Below are 21,058 nucleotides of genomic sequence, written 5' to 3' on the forward strand. Positions count from 1 at the left end.
TCCAACCACCACAGTGGCTCCCCCAGCCTTCAATCACACAAAGGGCTCTTCTCCCATTGGCAGACCGGAGAATGTGAACCCACCCCCTCCTGCTCCTGTGGCCCCTCCTACTCCTGTGGCCCCTCCTCAGCCCAAGGCGATGACATCACCACCCTCTTCTTTCAGCCAGCCAATGAAATCTCCCCCGTCATCAAAGCCCTCACCCTCTGGCCCGTTCCGTATCCCCGGCGGGGGGGTGCCTCTCTCCATGAGGGAAGTGGAGGAGCTGGAGAGAATGACCCACGACTTCATCAAAGACATGGACACACGCACCTGTCATCACCTCAGCACCTACAGGGGGCAACAATGGTATAGAAGGCAGAGTGACAGAGAAACCCCCCTTGGTAAGGGGCTTCTCCATAGAAATGGCCTCAGAACTCGATGAGACGATATGTATGGCCAAACAGGAACGCCACAAGAACCTGTTCCTTAACTACAGGAACCTCAACAACTTCCCTGTAGAACTCCTGAAGGATGAGGGACTGCAGTTCTTGGAAAGGCTCTACATGGAGATGAACTCACTCACAACTCTGCCTGACAATCTTGCACAGAAGCTCCCAAACTTGATTGAGCTGTATCTACACTCCAAAAACATAGCCATCATTCCTGAAGCTGTAGGAAACCTGGCCAAGCTCCAGTCATTGGACCTGAGTGACAACGCTCTGCAGGTCATCTGTCCTGAGATCGGCAGACTGAGGTCTCTACGGCACCTGAGGCTGGCCAACAACCAGCTCAAATTCCTTCCTCCAGAGGTCGGGGACCTCTCTATAGGCTAACCTCTCTGTAGGCTAACCCTGCTGTAGGCTAACCTCGCTGTAGGCTAATCTCTCTGTAGACTAACCTCTCTGTAGGCTAACCTCTCTGTAGGCTAACCTCTCTGCATTTCCTAAAGGTGTATCGGCTGCCGACTGCATTCTGTGTCCATATCTGTCTGTGTCTGTTTGCTGAGGTACGCATGGCCTCGATGACAGCAGATCATCTGTCTGTGTCTGTTTGCTTAGGTACGCATGGCCTCGATGACAGCAGATCCAACAGTGGTGTACAGTACACCAGTGTGCAGTGTTGCTTGTTGGTGGGATCCCCCAAAATGTACAGACTGTATCTCATTGTGATATATGAAATACACTCATACACACACACACACACACACACACACACACACACACAAACACAGTTATTTTCCTTTTTGTGTTCTTCCAGTTCTTCCTTGGTCCATTATAAACCAATTTTATTCATGTAAGAATTAATAAAATTCATTAAATCACATTGGGGTTTTGGAACTTGTTTGTTTTGTCCACCCTGTTATGCTACTGTGTCCACCCTGTTAGACCTCTGTCCACCCTGTTATGTTGGTATTTTTTATCTCATAGTTTAATTAAATTACCAAATAGCAAGTGTATATTTATAGTTACATAAAGATATGGAATGGGTTGATTACACAAAACTTTGAGTAATTCTTATCATAATTCACTTTAAGAGACTCAACGGCACGTTATTGAACGGCAGAAAGGTGTTCGTCGGACACTTCCAATCGCGCAAAGAACGAGAGGCTGAACTCGGATCCAGGGCCGGAGACGGAGAGTTCACCAACGTGTACGTCAAGAACTTCGGAGAGGATATGGACGACCGACGCCTTCAGGAGAGGTTTGAAAGATTTGGACCAGTCCTGAGTGTCCGTGTCATGACCGATGACGCTGGTAAATCCATGGGTTTTGGATTTGTCGACTTCGAAAGGCATGAGGATGCCAAGAGGGCCGTTGATGAGATGAACGGCGAGGAGCTAAATGGGAGGCGGGTCTACGTGGGCCGTGCCCAGAAGAGAGGAGAGCGCCAGACTGTGCTGAAGCGCCAGTTTGAGCAGATAAATCAGGGCCACAGGACCAGATACCAGGTGTGTGTGTACATGAACAAACATATACTGTATCAGAAAGCTCATAGAAAGGTATAACAACATTGGTAGATCTGTTCGACAATATCTCTTTATTCTCCTTTACACAACTTCAACACTTTTTTCACCTTCAAAAATCTGATCAATTTAAATACTTACAAATCACCCGGTTTATTATTAAGGACACCACTCTAATGACTAATAATTCTATCTCTGTTTTGGAAGAGATGCTATCTCAACAACCCATCAGACGCATCAGCGCATTTTACAAAGCTCTTGCTTCGATATCTCCCCAAAATTCCCTGGCCATCAAACTGGCTTGGGAAAAAGATCTAGGGGTCACTTTTAATGAGGCGGAGTGGAAAGAAGTTTGGACCTACGCCAAAAAGATCTCAGTCTGTAATCGTACTAAGTCCACACAATATAAAATCTTACACCGTATTCATGTAACACCTGCACTCAAAAATAAAATGGACAGCAACTCCTCACCAATCTGCTGCAAATGTAAATCCAATGTTGGTAATATCTTTAATTATTTCTGGTCTTGTCCAAAAATCCAAAGCTACTGGACTAATGTTGTTAATGAACTCTCAATTATTTTCAATGTCTCGGTGGGATTGGACCCTAGGTGTCTCATTCTTGGCACTCCGGATCGCCAGATCTCGAATGCCAAACACCAAAGGTTGTTCAACCTCTTAACATTTTCCGCAAGGAAAAACATTCTGCTATACTGGATAAAGGAAGCTCCCCCCTCCAAAAAATCTTGGCATAATATCATAATGGACTGCATTCCCAATGAATATATCACTTGCATGTTACACTCCAAGACGGACAGTTTCTACCAAACTTGGGACCCCTACTTAAAATATATTGGACCTGCCTTGTCATCTTCCTTACTGCAAGGTTTCCCCTAAGGATTCTTGCTTGGCAAATGTATGCATTATCTGACCCCAGGGTACTGGTTTGGTGGGGTTTTGGGTGGGTCGCTTTGGATGAAGGCCTATGCTAGACGACAATAATGTAATGATATCTACGTCCATACCTTAATTCTATTATAAATATATCTGAGCGACATGTTTTGTTTGTTTTTTAATTTATTATTGCTTTTATTTATTTTTCATTTTCTCCAAACCCCTAGTGTATGTACTGTGACTGTTTACTGTATGTGCAGCGGGGGGGGGGTTGATTGGGCTTCCACGGAGTCTTCACAGTTCCAGTGGTCCTGTCTGGGTTCTGTGGGGGTTTCAATCAGCTCTGGGGTTCTTGCTGTGTATGTTTAATATTGTCCTTGTCGTTGTATTGTTTTGTTTGTGCCCTCTGTATAAAATTGAAAACCCAAAATAAAAACAGTTTTCAAAAAAAAAATAAAAAAAAAGAAAGCTCATAATCTTGGTAAGCATTGTTGATGTATTTGAGGCATGAAAAACATCTTAGTAAAACACAGTTTCTCTCTACCAGGGTGTCAATCTTTATGTCAAGAACTTGCACGATTGTTTGGACGACAAGCAGCTGCACAAAGAGTTCTCCCACTTCGGAACAATCACCAGCGCAAAGGTGATGACGGAGGGCGGACGCAGCAAGGGATTCGGCTTCGTGTGCTTCTCCTCCCCCGAGGACGCCACCAAGGCCGTGACCGAGATGAACGGCCGCATCGTGGCCACCAAGCCCCTGTACGTGGCCCTGGCCCAGGGCAAGGAGGAGCGCCAGGCTCGCGCAACCAACCAGCACGTGCAGAGTACGGCCAGCGGCTGCGCCGTTCCCAACCCAGGCATCAACCCCTACCAGGTTGCTCCCCCACCTGGGTTCTTCATGGCGGCCATTCCACAGGCCCAGAACTGTGCTGCACCGGACTTCACCAACCAGCTGGCTCAGCCGAGACCCACTCATCTCCTAGACACACCTCCTCAGAACTTCCAGAACACGCCCACCAACGCCATGTGTCCGTCGGCTACCAGGCCTAAGACCTTCAACGCTATGAAGGCCACGCCCTCCCTGGTTCCCCCTATGATGACCTCTCAGCGCGCGGGTCAGTATATTTAGTGAAGTAATCCTGCCCCAAAGAGCACTATCCAAACATTTGCCATAAATATCCCTTTGATTATGATTATCTTCCCTCTCAGCTACCCAGGCCTTGAGAAAGCACCCTGCCAGTGCAGACGCAGCTACAGCACGGATGCACACTGTGCCCCGTAACAAGTACACAGCTGGTGTACACCTCCTGCAGCACATGGCTCCCCAGCCACAGATCCCCATGCAGCAGCCTGCTATCCATGACCAGGAGCTTCGGACTGACTCTCTTATGACTGACATTTTGGCTGCCGTTCCCCATGAGGACCTGAAGCAAATCTATTTGTTTGTTTCAATGAAGCAAATGATAGGCGAGTCTATTTGTTTGTTTCAATGAATCCCCCATTAGGTTAGTATAATTACTGTTACTGATATTTATTCTCCCCCTCCCTCCAGGTGAGCGTCTCTTCTCATCTATCCACAGCATGCACCCCAGCATCGCTCCCAAGGTCACTGACATGCTGCTGGAGATGGACAACTCTGACCTGCTCGGCATGCTGGAGTCTCCACAGTTCCTGCGCTCCAAGGTGGACGAAGCGGTCGCTGCGCTGAAGGCCCACTGGGCTGAGGAGGCTGTCGTTCCCCATGAGGACCTGAAGCAAATGATAGGCGAGTCTATTTGTTTGTTTCAATGAATCCCCCATTAGGTTAGTATAATTACTGTTACTGATATTTATTCTCCCCCTCCCTCCAGGTGAGCGTCTCTTCTCATCTATCCACAGCATGCACCCCAGCATCGCTCCCAAGGTCACTGACATGCTGCTGGAGATGGACAACTCTGACCTGCTCGGCATGCTGGAGTCTCCACAGTTCCTGCGCTCCAAGGTGGACGAAGCGGTCGCTGCGCTGAAGGCCCACTGGGCTGAGGAGGCTGTCGTTCCCCATGAGGACCTGAAGCAAATGATAGGCGAGTCTATTTGTTTGTTTCAATGAATCCCCCATTAGGTTAGTATAATTACTGTTACTGATATTTATTCTCCCCCTCCCTCCAGGTGAGCGTCTCTTCTCATTTATCCACATCATGCACCCCAGCATCGCTCCCAAGGTCACTGACATGCTGCTAGAGATGGACAACTCTGACCTGCTCGGCATGCTGGAGTCTCCACAGTTCCTGCGCTCCAAGGTGGACGAAGCGGTCGCTGCGCTGGAGGCCCACTGGGCTGAGGAGGCTGTCGTTCCCCATGAGGACCTGAAGCAAATGATAGGCGAGTCTATTTGTTTGTTTCAATGAATCCCCCATTAGGTTAGTATAATTACTGTTACTGATATTTATTCTCCCCCTCCCTCCAGGTGAGCGTCTCTTCTCATCTATCCACAGCATGCACCCCAGCATCGCTCCCAAGGTCACTGACATGCTGCTGGAGATGGACAACTCTGACCTGCTCCGCATGCTGGAGTCTCCACAGTTCCTGCGCTCCAAGGTGGACAAAGCGGTCGCTGCGCTGGAGGCCCACTGGGCTGAGGAGGCTGTACAGAAATTCAAACTCCCAGTTTGAGTTTCAAGCGGCTAACGCGTAAAAAAGGAGACGCAGACTTTGAAACCTACTTCACCGATAACTATGCAAAACGAATAAATGACTTAATCACAAAATGAAATCGATTGACTCAGCTATGTCTAAAATAAGGGTAAGCCGTACCTCGATGATGAATGTAAAAGCACTGGTTGGACCAGGCTACATAACAGTGGAGATGGTGGTGGACTTCCGTAGGAAAGCAGCCCTGCCCCCTCCCATCACGCTGGGAGGTACACCGGTGGCCTCCGTGGAGTCATGCCGCTTTCTAGGCATGACCATCTCCCGGGACCTTAAGTGGGAGCGGAACACCGAGGCCCTCACGAAGAAGGCCCAGAAGAGGATGTTCTTCCTCCGGCAGCTGAGGAAATTCAGGCTGCCGAGGTCCATGATGGTCCAGTTTTACACGGCCATCATAGAGTCCATCCTCACCCACTCCATCATCACCTGGTTCCCTGCTGCAACGACCAAGGACAAGGCCAAGTTGCAGCTGGTGATACGTTCAGCAGAGAGGGTGATCGGCTGTCCCTTGCCCTCCCTCAACTCCCTGCATGACACCAGGGCTCTGAGGAGGGCAAGGAAGACCATGGCCGACCCCTTCCACCCCGACCACGGCCTCCTCACCCTGCTTCCCTCTGGAAGAAGGTTGCGGCTGCCTAAGACATTAAAGGCCCGCCACAGGCTCAGTTTCTTCCCCTCAGCCGCCAGGCTGCTAAATGACTCTGGCTTCCCCCTCCCCCCCGCCCCCAGGACTGAACATGCACTGGACCTTGAATAACTCTGCACTGCACTATATACAGCACTATCCATGCACTGTCTGTCCTGTGTTGTCCTGTTTTTGCATTTGTATTTGTACTTGTTTTGTTCATGTGTATATGTGAAAAAAGCATAAATGCACCTTCTGTAAATGCCAAAACAAATTCATATATGTGTCAACTTCGGCGCTAGGGGGTGGCTACTTGGGCTCAAGCCCCGGATGTTTTCTGAAAAGCCCCGAATGTTTTACTTAAAAATTTTTTTAAAAAAAACTCTCGTGCAGTACCGGAGTCCAACAGAGAGGCAGCAGCTGCGCGACATTAGCCTGCGTACTGCGTAGCCTGCCCTGCCCTGAAGAAGACGTGATCTCAATCAGTGCCTGACTTTGTAAGGAATGGATATCCCAAAGTTTTTTTCAACAAAACAAGCGCCAAGAACTGTTGCAGCAGCAGTATCAGCAGCTGACAACAATGACATCACCAGCAGTGATGACATAGATGATGTTTCAGGTTTGTGAATCTTATTAGAAAGGTGACTGACTCACTGACACTACTTTTCCAGTTTGCTAATGCTAGCTGGCTATCATAACATAACGTTATGTTTATAATGAAAATGAAACATAGCAAGGTACTGTTACGGTACATGGTAAGAAATCAAACAAAGGATAATACTTATACAAATAAAGTGAATAACAGGCTGATAGTCTTTGATATCTGCACTCTGGTTGACTGAGTAACAAGTGAAAAAGAATGATGTAACGTTAATGTTACAGCTAGTAAACATGAAGTAACCACATTAAGTATGCCCTTATGGTAGTATGTATGTATACAGAACATGACTCAAATCTATCCTAAGATGTAACGCTAACTAACTAAGTTTGTTTAATGTCCCAGGGGGGATTTGATTTCACAGTACTATACACAGGCCAACAATACATGTAATATATCGTCATATAACACAGGACAAGACAATCAATACAATATAAGTGGTGAGCCCAGAGTCTGCCCTGATATACATACTGTAACATAACTAGCCTCAGCCCATCAATTCTGTAATTCTATACAAATATAAATGATGGTGACTGACGTGTGTGTGTGTGTGTGTGTTTACTGTCTATTTTGTAATACAGCCTTTTGTCCGCTTTAAGGTGGTGGTAAGTTGAAGGTTGAAGGCAAAAAAAATCACATTATACTCTCCCTCTGGGCTAAGCCCCGGATCTCCTACTATTCTAAATCCGCCTCTGGTCTAGTCTGTTGCAAACTAAACCTGTTAATTAAGAAAGAAAGTAGAAGAATATGTCCCTTTCTCATAATGTGCACTTGTTTTTCTCAATATATGCTGTTAAAAATAATTTCATTGTAAAAAAAAAAATGTGATTAGAGTGAGGGACATACAATTCCTATAAAAAAGGTATTTTAATAGCAATCACGCACTGAAAACACAATGAAACAATTATGTCTATGTCCATAACAGGGTGGACATATTCCATGTGACACATGTTGTTAATATATCTAAATATAATACAATTTAGGTGCCTGAGCTCGACCACTATGTTTTTCAGCAAGTTAGATATGTCCTTTATATAATAGAACATTAACATATAGGTAAATCAATCATTTATTTTTCACAAGTTATGAAGTCCAAAAGGCACCGTATTTAAAAAATGACCCAGGCACCGTCGTGCGGAGTCTCCTCCCCATCAGAAGTTGAGCTGGACTGTATCCGTTATGCAACGGGGTGGCTCTGTACGCCAGCAGAGCGCGGTATGGGTCGGCTGCCTTCTTCAGAAGACCTTTTACTGTCTTGACAGCCCGTTCTGCTTCCCCATTACTTTGAGGATATTTCGGGCTGCTTGTGACATGACGAAATCCGTAGGACGCTGCAAATGCCGCAAAGGCCATTCCGCTTTTCCATGGAAATGAACTATTATTGCTTGCTGATGTGCTTGAATAAATATTCTCTTAAAGAACAGTTCAGTAGTGGTGCCTAATATTTGATTGGATCATTTTATCTTAAGAAGTTATATCAAGGACGTCTCGTTGAGATTAAACGAACTCGCTTGACGACTCAATTAACTCAATTCTGGAGAAGTTGATCGCCTTACAACGACACGTTCTTGGGTATGTATCAGTGGAGGCTCCTCCATAGAGGTGGAGGAGGCCTGGCCTCCCCAATAATTTGAGAGAAGAGAGAGAGATTTTAAAAAGCAATAATTATATATATATATATATTTTTTTTTTTTTTAACAAAAAAAATATTTTAAATTGTTTTATATTAATATTATTTATTAATATTATTTCCGTTTTGTTCATAAATATTTTCCATGGCTAAAACCCAATATTGCAATTGTAAAGCACCTACAGGCCAGAATCCCTATCCGTTTCTATTGAAGGAGGCCAGGCCTCCTGTCGAAAAGTCCAGGCCTCCTGTCGGAAAGTGGTTTCTCATAGAAGTCAATGTAATGCAATTTTTTTCATGGCAATATGTGATTGGCCCATCACTGAAAATGGGTGGGAACAGGAGGCCTCTCCTCCGTTGTAGTACCTTTTTCCGCCACACGCGTATGAGTGCTGTTCTGCAGGATAAATATTAGAAATGAGTCCAGGGCTGAATGATTGACATTTTGTTCGTCCAATCACATGAAGCCATTTTGAGAATTCGCCAGTCACTTCAGTCAAAGAAACACTCCATAGTGTCTACGAGTGTCCTATCAACTTGTCCTTTACAGGACACGTCTAGAACACCCATGGCTATTATCCCTGAAAATAATAGCTCATTTGGCCAAATACTTTTGCTTAAAATGACCTCGGAAATCGGCGAGATTCTGGCGCGATTTATACATCGAATAGGTAGACAACATTTAGGATTTATTGAACAGTTTTATTTTTAATGTAGTCGATTTCGTTTTATTACAAGTCAATGTAATATTCTTCCATATCAAATGGAGTCCTGGAGAGAGTATGCCGCCCCTCAGCTAAACCAGTGGTGAGTTGAACTAATCAGATGTCTCTACCAGTGTTACACCACTAGTTCTCAGTAGTAATACCACTCCATTGCATGTCTGTGTTTCTCAGCAGATGAAGCCAGCTGGAACCAGTACTGTCCTCACAACATTAAACATTTTTATTTATTTATATTAAATATATTGAATAAAACTACATTTGATAAAGAAACTGTTACTTATCTTTTTTATATGCTAAACTTGATTAAATTGATGATTACATGTTGAAGCTGTAGAAGAAGAAGAATGAAAAATGTAGGCTAAACTAAATTGTTTTTTAACCACATAATTATCAAATTCCTGCCTTTTACACATGTTCACTGGGCATTTATATTACATCCAAATGTCATTTCTCAACTTAATTATCAGGCAGGCTCATAGACTTACAGCAATGTCATTTCTTCAGGCAGGCACATAGGCTAAGCTCTGCACAATGAATTCCATCAATCAGAACTTTCTGATTGTAGCTTACACTCCAAATAGTGTGCCTTTGTCCAGCACAAAGACAGATAAGAAGAACAGGGAACATTCCATCGCGAGTGAAGCGAGCAAGCGGAAAACAATTGGCCTCCTCAATTCTGGAAGTCACCAGCCTCCACTGGTATGTATGTATCAGTATGTACTGTATGTTTTTAAGTTTTTCCTTTCAGGATGCCACCGGCAAAAAAAGATAACTTTCTTGAGTTATACCTCCACATATGCCTGTGGTAGACACTGGTATCTGTTACTGTTACCTGGTTCTATATCGTGGAGCTCCGCCCCATAGGGGAGCTCTGCTCCTATTGGTTTACCCGCTACCTAAAGTAGCCAATGACTGAATTTTTCAATGCCTGCGCCCGCCTGGGGTGCTATATAAAGGGGCGTACTTCGCTCCATCATTCTCCCAAAAAGTTCAGCACGGGTTTATATCTGAAGACTGAGAAGGACGACTACTAAGACTGGAGGACCCGCCAGACTTTTCCCTTCAAGATGGATCGTCCGCCGCCTATGGAGAAGTTCCTCCGGGACGCCTGCCGCTGCGACTTCCAAGCAGCGGAGGACACTTTTCAGCGGAGGAGTTTTTTCCCTTCAGCGATGGATCGTCCGCCGCCGACCACGAAGAAGTTCCTCCGGGACACCTGCCGCTGCGATTTCTAGCAGCGGAGGACAAGCAAGAACGGTGTTCTGGGCAGGCACCTCCCCAAGTAGGGATGGTCCAGCCCGCTCAGCCGGCCCTGACACCACGCCGCCCTCACCAGCTGAGTGGTCGGTGCCGGTGTCAGAATCAGAAAGCTCTGATGAGAGCGAGCGGCAGGTAGAGCACGTGCTCCCCGCCCTCGCCGCCCCATTTCGGTGCGCAGGCGGCGGCAGCGGCGAATAACATCGCCGTGTTTAACGCCGCGATTGCGAAGATCACCACAGACCGACCCAACGGTCTGTCTGCAGCGGAGGCGGAGCTTCTGAGCAAGCTCCACCTCTTCTTCTTCCGCCGTGGTGACGAATAGACCGTCAACGACTGCGAAACGGAGGTTTCGGCGTGATGCGGCACTGGCTCTACCTCTAAACGACGGAGCCATGCCCCACTCGGCATCCCCAGCCCCCGCCGCTGACCACTGGGAGGGCCCGCTACGGCCCCCCACGGCAGCGTGGCCCAGTTTCACTGGCGGAGGGGTCGGTAATAAAAACGTTCTGGGCAGGCACCTCCCTAAGTAGGGATGGTCCCGCCCGCTCAGCCGGCCCTGACATCACGCCGCCCTCACCCAGCTGAGTGGTCGGTGCCGGTGTCAGAATCAGAAAGCTCTGATGAGAGCGAGCGGCAGGTAGAGGCTCACGAGCTCCCCGCCCTCGCCGCCCCATCTCGGTGCGCAGGCGGCGGCAGCGGCGAATAACATCGCCGTGTTTAACGCCGCCATAAAGAGACTGTTTAGCCTGGGGAAGCTCGTCTTCACTCCAAAGAGGAACAGGCTCTCTGACCAGAAGTTTGAAACGCTTCTGCTTTTAAGATACAATCACTGGTTTAATGGCTAGGATGGTTAGATGACTGGGTTGGCTGGATGAATGAATGCATGCATGGATGGATGAGTGTTAGGAAGGAGTGTATGGATGGATAGATGAATGAATGAATGAATGAATGAATGAATGAATGAATGTTTAGGAGCTAAAGTTGGATTTGTCCAAGAAATGTATGTCTTACTTTTTCAGTACTACTTTAAAAGCACTTCATATTGTTTAACTGTTTACTTTTGTTGTGTTGAAAATACTTGAAGTTACAAACATTGTCCTTAAAGATATCTTGTATGCAACATCAAAACTCTCAGCCAGGTCTTCCTCACCAAACAGGCTGTTAAACAGACAAAGCTTGTTTCAGTGGCTCCAAAGCCGCCCGCTTCCATGCCACCTAAACCTGTCCCTGGTACCTACAAGGGCAAAGTTGTCCAGTCCAAAATAAGTTCCTTCAGGAAGCCTAGTAGCCTCGAGGAAGGGGTAGAAAACAAACCAGTCACAAAGACATCAGCGCCAAAAGTTGAGAACCGTAAGCTTGGAACGGTACGGTCCAAATCCATTGCTGACTTGCCTGGTCGTGCTTCATATAAGCCACCTCAATTTCATCCTCAAAGACCCAAGTCTGTGTGTGATGGGCATCCTCCAGTCTCAAAGTGCCCTACCGCCAGCCGTCCCACAGGCTTGCGCTCTGTGGTTGCTCCTGCCAGAACTGCTCCAGGAGCCATTGCTCACACAGGTTCCAGAAAGGTTTCCAAGGGAAAAGATCAGTCACAAAGCAGCAAACCCAAGGTGCCAATTGCAACAGACAAGAAGGTCCGGAAGCCACCTACAACCAGCACCCTAAGCCAGTACAGGGTTTCCATGGAAACTGCTGAAGAGAGAAGAGCTAAGTTGGCTGAGTGGCTGGCATCCAAGGGAAAGACACTGAAAAGGCCTACCCTATCAGCAGTTGCAGCACAGCTAAACGTGTGGGTAGCAGCCCAAAAAAATGTGCCAAATAATAATAAAGAATAATCGACCGAAATAACGTTTTCCAAACTTTTTTTGAGGAGTTTATATGAAATGAGAGCAAACTGTATGTGATTGATTGTGTGTGTGGCTCCTAAACAGCATTATTTGAGTGGCATGCACGTTTGTGTAAATGATGAACTTCCAACACCATGTGATTGATGCTAATTCAGATTAGCCTGAATTGCTAAGAGATGTTGTTTTTTCTAAAAAGGTGGCTGTGGGGTAAAGTAAGACAAATGCTGTGGTGTAAAGTGAGACACTGTGACCACCATGAAGCACAAGTTAAGTTTAGTCTTAAACATATTTTAGTGTAATATTACATAACATATGTTTGATTTTTAATGTCATAAACATTGTAGAAAAGACATCATGCCAAGAAAGTACACCAGGAAGACAACCTGGGGCCAAACAACCCTCGAAGAGATGGAGAGTGCAGCCGCTGAGGTCATGCAAGGAAAGAAGTCCTTAAGAAAAGCTGGAAGGGATAGAAATATTGACAAGACAACCCTACAAAGATTCATAAAGAAAAAAGAGAAAGGGGAAGTTAAATCAGTAGCCTGGGGTGCAGTAGCTGAGGCAAAGAGAATTTTCACAGATGAGATGGAGGAGGAGCTTGCCAAACACTTGAAACAACTAGCTGACCAGTTCCATGGCCTTGCTCCAGTTAAGTGCTGTGAACTGGCATTTGAATACGCAGAGAGAAACAATATCCCTGTCCCTGCCAATTGGACAGAGAAACAATGTGCAGGTAGGCTAGGGTGTGCAAGAGATCACGTGAGTCTGTAGGTTAACTTAGGCCAACTGATCTTGCCACAAAGCTAAATCTTATAATAATGAATTCTGTGTGTCAAGTGTGTCACATATTTTGATTCCATGGGAGGAAACAATGATGAAGCCTGCAGGATATTGCTGCAATATCTGCAGCAGGAAAGTAAGGACAAGGGCAAAAAACTGGACACGTCAGACTGGACCCTAAACAGCAAAAGCTGCTATGTGTGAGCGTCTGGGCATGCACAAGACCCGGACCACACCCTTACATCCCCAGAGCGATGGACTCGTGGAAAGGTTCAATAGGACCTTAGCACAGCAGCTCGCCATCCTCACCGCAGAACACCAGCGTGACTGGGACATGCATATTCCCCTCGTCCTCATGGCCTACAGATCTGCTGTGCAGGACTCCACCTCCTGCACACCTGCCCTGCTCATGTTGGGGAGAGAACTACGGACGCCGGCAGAGATGGCTTTTGGCAAATCCCCGGACACTCCGACTGTTCCCCCGGGACGGGAGTACGCCAGAAGACTCCAAGACAGGATGGAGTCAGCTCACAGCTTTGCTCGCAATCAGCTGGAGAAAGCGGGTATGAGACAGAGGAGGAATTATGACGTGAGGGCCAAAGGAAAGCACTTCCAGGCTGGGGACCTGGTGTGGGTGTATAGTCCACGGAGAAAGAGGGGCCGATGCCCTAAGTTGGACTGTCACTGGGGGGGGCCCTGTAAGGTACTGGAGAGGGTGGGGGAGGTAGTGTACAGGGTCCAGCTACCACCCAGGGGAAGACGGGTGGTACTTCACAGAGACAGGTTAGCCCCATACAGAGGGGACTCTCTTCCCCCTCAGTATCCTGAGCCACCGACACACTCCCGGAGAGACAGGGACACTAATGACACGCACAGGCCAAGGAGAACGGGCCTTAGAACAGCAGTGGGCAGGAGCCCCAGTACCCCTGAACCCAATTCCCCAGATTCACTGCCTATGTCCCCCATTGATACCCCTCCCATTGATACCCCCCCATTTCCCCTTTTCACCACCCCAAGTCCCTGCCATGCAGCAGGGTAGTCCCACTCAACGGGCGGAGCCGCCTGTGTCACTACCAGGACAACGACCTCCGAGACTGAGACGGGCCCCGGGTCACCTCCTACCTGCACCCCAGCCTCCCAGGGGGGAACCGCGAGAGCCCCGTGTTCGCACAGCCCTTCCACAACCCCTCCAGCCTGGCAGCCGAGTGGGTCCAGGAGAGGGGTCCCCAGGAGAAGGAGAGGGGTCCCCAGGAGAAGGAGAGGGGTCCCCAGGGGGATGGTCCCATGGTGGCCTTATGTTGTGATTTAGATTTTTCGTACTTCAGTCAATTGACGTATAAACTCATGGACCAATCCGACATGGATAGCGAGAACATGGAGCTTGTTGGCGTTACCCACGTTGTGGATGCCATCACGTTCTGGGCTCAGAATGTCAGCGAAGACCAAGCAAATGAAAACATGAGCATAGCATTGGCAGACAAATGCCCCAAATCCCCAAAGGTATTTGGAATCCCCAGACCTCAGCAGATGTATGGGGCAGTGTTCTCTGAGGATGGGCTCATGATCTCATCATGGGATGAGAGTGTTCTTAGAGGTATGATAATAAGGAGGTTAGAGGTATGATAATAAGGTGGTTAGAGGTATGATAATAAGGTGGTTAGAGGTATGATAATAAGGAGGTTATCATGGGCGCATACGCGGACCACCCCAGTATTATGGGGTGGGGGAGGCGAACCCCGTTGGAAGGAGGGGGCCTCGTAAAGCAGCCCCCAGAGCTTGTGGTAGAGGAGGTGGTGGAGGAGGCGGTCGAGGCAGAGGAGGGGTACGAGGCACCACCACATTCACACAAAAACACATGCCCTACTTCAGGAGAAGAATGGTCTGGGAGATCCTGAATCAGAAACTGTTGTGAAATCAGGGAGACATTTTTGTACCGGTACAGTTAGCTCAAGGACTTTGGTCAAGAGCTCAGAAGTGTCTGAGATGATGGTGCCCATGCCATGTTAAACTGCAGGAGTCAGTTTGTCCTCTCTTGTGACAGAGACCCAGACCAGGGCCAGTCTCCCTCGGAACAGCATAAGCATTAACTCCCTCCCTATTGGTGTAGCCCCCTGGGGACGTCGTTCGATCTGGTGGATGAAGTCTTCTCGGCCCTCGCCACGGAGGAGGTCCAACCTTCATTCCCAGTGTTGCCAACTTGGTGACTTTGTCGCTATATCTGGCGACTTAACTAGTCAAAAGCGACCAGCGACAAATCTAGGTACTTTTCCTGGTCAGTTGGGGAATTACTGTAAAGCGTCTAATTAGTTATTTTGTAAACCTGCTCAGCCTTTTTTAAAATTAATTTAGCCTTTCAGAATGGCATAATAATATTATCATTATTTATTTTTTTACATGTTTATTTGAAAGGTTTAGACAGAAGCAAAAACAAACTTTGCGCCACAGGTATCATAATGATCCTGCTTTCAGACGTAAGCATAACCAAAATTTGCGCCACAGGTATCATAATGATCCTGCTTTCAGACACGCCGACGTGACATTTACCGGTTACAAACCGAGGTACCGTTTACCAACGGAGTTACCGTTTACCAACGGAAATATGAATAATCTGAGTCCTCTGAGTCCGTCACCAGTGGGGTCAGCCAGGGTTCCCCCACCACGTCCTCTGCCACTACCGACTCGGCGGCAGCGGATATTTTTGGCACCATTTTAAATGGTTTTACTGTTGAAGGAATATAAAGGTTCTTCTAGCGGTCTATATACTGTGAAGGTGCACACTGGAGAGAAACCCCACCTGTGCTTAGAATGTGGGAAGAGTTTTTCCCAATCTCAAAGTCTCAAAACCCATCAGAGGAGCCATACAGGAGACAAGCCTTACTGCTGTGTTGACTGTGGTAAACGTTTTGTTTCATCCGGAGCATTAACAAAACATATGAGAATTCACACTGGAGAGAAACCGTTTAACTGTTCTGAATGTGGAAAATGTTTCAGTACTTCTAGCAATCTATGTGTACATATGCGGGTGCACACTGGAGAGAACCCCCACCTGTGCTTAGAATGTGGTAAGAGTTTTTCCCTCTCTCAAAGTCTCAAAACCCATCAGAGAATCCTTACAGGAGAAAAGCCTTACTTCTGTGTTGACTGTGATGAAAGCTTCAGAACGTCGTCTGCTCTAAGAACACACCAGAAGAGAAAACACCATGGTGTATAAACAGGACCCTTGTGCTGCTACAGGAGACTGAATGACCAGACCATCATGCAGATCTGATGCCTTCCACCTGCCAGGCCTACTAGAGCTACCTTGATAAGGCATTGACCCCCTCACGAGATAGGCCAGTGTTCACAGTCCACACCAGCCCACCTTTTTAGTGAAATGGCTAATTTTGGAGTTTGGAGATCTTTTTTAAATCCCTTCTCTGCAGACTCAAAAGCAAACCTAACTAAACTAACCAGACTGATGTAAGCCTACCTGATACATTGTGTGTATGTTCTGTATGTCACACAGCTCCACTAAAGTGAACCAGAGACCCAGTTCTGCCTCCGGCCTCGTTATTGCCCCACACACCACCAGAACACAACGCAGGCGTAACACACACGGGTTACATTGGTGCCGTGACCTTCTGGATTCAACTGCCATCGATGTCGTCTCGATCACCGTGGGCGGCTAACGTGCTCACCTTTGCTCCAAGTTGGTTACTCTGCCGTGTGTTTTTTTTTAAATAAGATTGGGCACTGGTATACATTTTTTAAAGGGTCATCTGAGGATATTGACATTTGAATTATTGAGTAGTGTGTGACTGTATATGTGTGCATATTTGTGACTTTCTATTTTGTGTATATTTGTTGGATTTTTTTTTCTATCTGTCATGGATCCAACAGCTAGTTTGGATGGGCATACAGCGTTAGGGACATTTGACGGAGAACTGTTTCAACGGAACACCTTAAGGGTCTCAATTCAACTCACAATCGTTGGATCTGCCCTCGACTGAAGTAAGAGGATGGCTGAGATCATTGCTGTTAACCTATCGGCCACCTTCCCCCTGCCCTTCTCGCCGGCCCTCAACGAGACCCACAAGCTCTCCGCGGCGTCCCTGGACAGCGAGGAGGAGTACGTGTTCGTGGAAGCCCGGCACCCGAACAAGGTCCTGGAGGGCCTCAACAGCCTCCGCCTCAACAATGCCTTCTGTGACGTCACGCTGTGCTGCGGAGGACAGGAGTTCTCCTGCCACCGCATCGTACTGGCCTCCTTCAGCTCCTACTTCCAGGCCATGTTCTCCACATGGATGGAGTCCCGGGCAGGAGCGCGTGGCCATCAACGGGGTGGAGCCCCAGATGATCGGCATGCTGGTCAGCTACGCCTACACCGCCGAGGTGGTCATCTCCAAGGCCAACGTCCAGGCGCTGCTGACGGCGGCCAACCTCCTGGACGTGCTGGCGGTGCGGGAGGCATGCTGCAGGTCCATGGAGCGCCAGATGGACGAGATGAACTGCGTGGGGATCCACTGCTTCGCCGAGGCGCACTCCTGCAGGGAGCTGGAGAAATGCAGCATGGACTACATCCTGCTGCACTTTAACACTGTCTGTCTACAGGAAGAGTTCCTGTCTCTGTGTGCGGACAAGCTGACGGAGATCATCGGCAGCGACCACCTGAACGTGTCCAAGGAGGAGACGGTGTTCGAGGCGGCCATGTTGTGGCTGGACAAGAGCGCCACCCGCCGGCAGAGCTTTGAGAAGGTTCTAGAGCACATCCGGCTGCCCCTGATCAGTCCGTACTACATCCACGACGTCATCGAGTCCCTGGAGGTGGTCCGGGGGTCCCTGCGCTGCCAGAGGCTCATCTCCGACGCCAAGGACTACCTGCTGCTGCAGGACCGCCGCGGGGAGCTGTACTGCTCCCAGGCCCGGCCCCGCAGGTCCACAGGGACAGCGGAGGTGATCGTGACGGTGGGGGGGGAGGATGACAAGGTGGTCTTGCGCAGCGTGGAGCGCTTCAACCCTCTGACCAGCCAGTGGAAGAGCCTGGCCTGCCTGCCCTTCGCTGTCAGCAAGCACGGCCTGGTGGTCTCTGGTCCTACTCTGTACCTGGCGGGGGGGGAGTTCCCTGACAGCTCGGCCAGCAGGGAGACGTGGCGGTACGACCCCTGCTTCGACTCCTGGCTGGAGATGGCGCCCATGAACGTGGCCCGCTCGGAGCTGGGTCTGGTGATGCTGGACGGGTATGTGTTTGCGGTGGGGGGGTGGGAGGGGCGGTCGCGGCTGGACTCAGTGGAGTGCTACAACCCCCACACCAACACCTGGCAGTTCATGGAGTCAGTCAAGATGGCCGTCACCAGCCCTGCCGTGGTGGCCCTGGACGGCCTGCTCTACGTCACTGGTGGCGCTGTCCTGGAGGATGGCGACGGTACAGACCTGGCCCAGGTGTACAACCCTAAAACATCCGCATGGACAGAGGTGGCCCCCATGCAGATCGCTCGCTCGGGCTCCGCAGCCTGCACCCTGAGGGGAAAGATATACGTCATAGGCGGCTGGCACGCGTCCACAGAGAACACTGACAAGGTGGAGTGTTACGACCCCAAGAGCAACCAGTGGACCATGTGCGCCCCCATGAGGGAGAGGCGCTACCGCCCGGGCGTGGCCGTGGTGGACAGCAAGATCTACGTCCTGGGAGGGGAGGAGGGCTGGGACAGGTACCACGACACCATCGAGAGGTACTGCGAGGAGACGGACAGCTGGGAGATCGTGGGGGAGATGCCCACCAGCCGGAGCTGGCTGAGCTGCATCTCCCTCCAGCTGAGGAAGGACACCCACGGAGGACCCAGCCTCCCCGACACCGCCACCGGGCCCGAGCTGGACTGGGAGTGAGACAGAGAAGAAGAAGAAGAAGAAGACAGCAGCTCCAGGGTGCCATCTTTACGAGTGCTTTGTGCATCTCTGCCAAACTACAACCAAAATGGCCCCATATCTCTCCATCTAACCAGTGGAACAGGGCAGCCATTCTGTGCCACGGAGAGAGGATATATATTTATATATATATATATATATATATATATATTGTAGTATATTTTTGTACCATATTTTGTATGTGATTTGTATTTATTTGTATAAATTGCTGCCTGTTATATGGTTCATTTTAATGGTTAATAACACTGCCTGTACAGACTTGGAATACTGTAAATATCAATATTTTGGAAAAGTTAATTTCAACAGCAAAGGAATGAGATCCCAAATATTTGAACGTGGTGCTTAATCATTGGGAATATACTGTATTTTTACCACACAAAAAGTTTTAAAGATTCTAGAATCTCTTTTTTAACGCTTTTTTTTTTCCTTTTCTTTTTTCTTTTTCTTTCTTTTTTTCTAAATGTCACTCTTTGGCAGTGAACACTGTCAACTCAATGGACATTTATGATAAAGAATTAATATATACGTGTACAAACACAAAAGAAGAAAAGCCTGGAGCTTAAACATCTCAACCGCTGCTCAGTCGAAGACTCAACCTAGTTTAAGCGTCAACCCTGTCTAATCTAACCTGGATCTTACATTGCTGCTGCATATTAACCATCTCTAACAGATACACTGATAACACACATTATATGATAACAAACCAGATCAGACATTACTGTGTGGCGAAATATACCATAATCTTTCCTAAGTATAAGGGTTTTCATTGATAACTCACTCACCTGGAGCACTCATGTAGACAGCCTTTGTAGCAGATTACAACAACGACTACACTTCCTACGCCGCCTTAGAGTTCATGGTGTTGACCCAAAATGTATGCTACTTTTCTACCAGTCTGTCTTAGAGAGTCTCATCAGATACGGCATTACATCTTGGTTTGGTAACCTATCTGTAAAACTTAGGTCCAAACTGGTCCGACTGATACAGACTGCATGGAAGATCATAGGGGTGAAAGACCACTCATCCCTGCAGTCTATTTTTGAACAGGCTACTCTCAGACAGGCTAATAGAATTCTCATGAATCCCTCCCATGTCCTACATGCAGAGTATGAACTGCTGCCCTCTGGGAGGAGGTTCAGAGTCCCCCGCGCTAGATTAAATAGATTTAAAAATTATTTTATTCCCGTTTCTGTTAAACTTTTAAACTGCACCAGATGAATGTAACTTATCTTGCTTATCATTTTATTTCCACTCTTGTTTTAATCAGGTCCGCCTTCTGTTTGTGTGTTAACATTCTGTATTGTCTGTTGCTCTTTGTTGGCTGCTGTGGGGTGTAAGCCCAATACAAATTTCCCAGTGATGGGACAATAAAGTGACTCTTGACTCTTGACTTGTCTTGACTAAGTAGTGACAACACAAAGATAATTCTAAATTCCTGTGGCAGGAATCATCTCCCCCATCTCCCCCCTCATCTCCCCCCCCATCTCCCCTCATCTCCTCCATCTCCCCCCTCATCTCCTCCATCTCCCCCATCTCCCCCCCCATCTCCTCCATCTCCCCCCCCATCTCCCCCATCTCCCCCCTCATCTTATCAGAGGGGCAGAGTTTCTACCACCATCATTAGTACAGGCGCTGAAGTATGGATAGAGTTCCTCAGTGAAGGTGCAGCCAGTGAAAGAGTAGATCAGAGACCTGGCCAATAATTTAAATTGGCAATTAACCCATAGTTAAATGAATGAATTCTACTGTACACCTCTTTTGCGGTTACAAAGTTGGCTTGTATATACTGTAACACAAGTTTTACCTCAAATTGCGCAACTCCTTCTAAAATGTCATGTAAAAATGTTCAGTAGTATTGAAATACTGCAGAGTTCAGTAAGCAAGCAGCCTTCACACCGTACACATGAGGTGTTGTTGGGTTTCAACTGTTCTGAATGTGGGAAATGTTTCCGTTCTTCTAGCGGTCTATATACTGTGAAGGTGCACACTGGAGAGAAACCCCACCTGTGCTTAGAATGTGGGAAGAGTTTTTCCCAATCTCAAAGTCTCAAAACCCATCAGAGGAGCCATACAGGAGACAAGCCTTACTGCTGTGTTGACTGTGGT

The 21,058-nt window shown here is 47.9% G+C and overlaps 1 protein-coding gene and 1 pseudogene across 2 annotated transcripts; both read left to right on the forward strand.

Annotated features, from left to right (window-relative positions):
• Positions 1-404: 404 nt before the first annotated feature.
• LOC308154546 (cytoskeleton-associated protein 2-like) lies at positions 405-12,699 on the forward strand (the record flags this gene model as incomplete). The annotated part of the gene is made up of 3 exons (XM_080527691.1): positions 405-791; positions 11,564-12,217; positions 12,616-12,699. The coding sequence occupies 3 exons, from the start codon at positions 405-407 to the stop codon at positions 12,697-12,699; spliced, it is 1,125 nt and encodes a 374-aa protein (XP_080383817.1).
• A 4,350-nt stretch (positions 12,700-17,049) lies between these two features.
• LOC308154547 (kelch-like protein 24) lies at positions 17,050-18,913 on the forward strand (annotated as a pseudogene). Its single transcript has one exon. The product of its transcript is annotated as a kelch-like protein 24 (transcript).
• The last annotated feature ends 2,145 nt before the right edge of the window (positions 18,914-21,058 follow it).

The sequence above is a fragment of the Nansenia antarctica genome (genome assembly GCF_963989245.1).
Source record: "Nansenia antarctica genome assembly, chromosome: 3".
In the NCBI taxonomy this organism is placed as follows: domain Eukaryota; kingdom Metazoa; phylum Chordata; class Actinopteri; order Argentiniformes; family Microstomatidae; genus Nansenia; species Nansenia antarctica.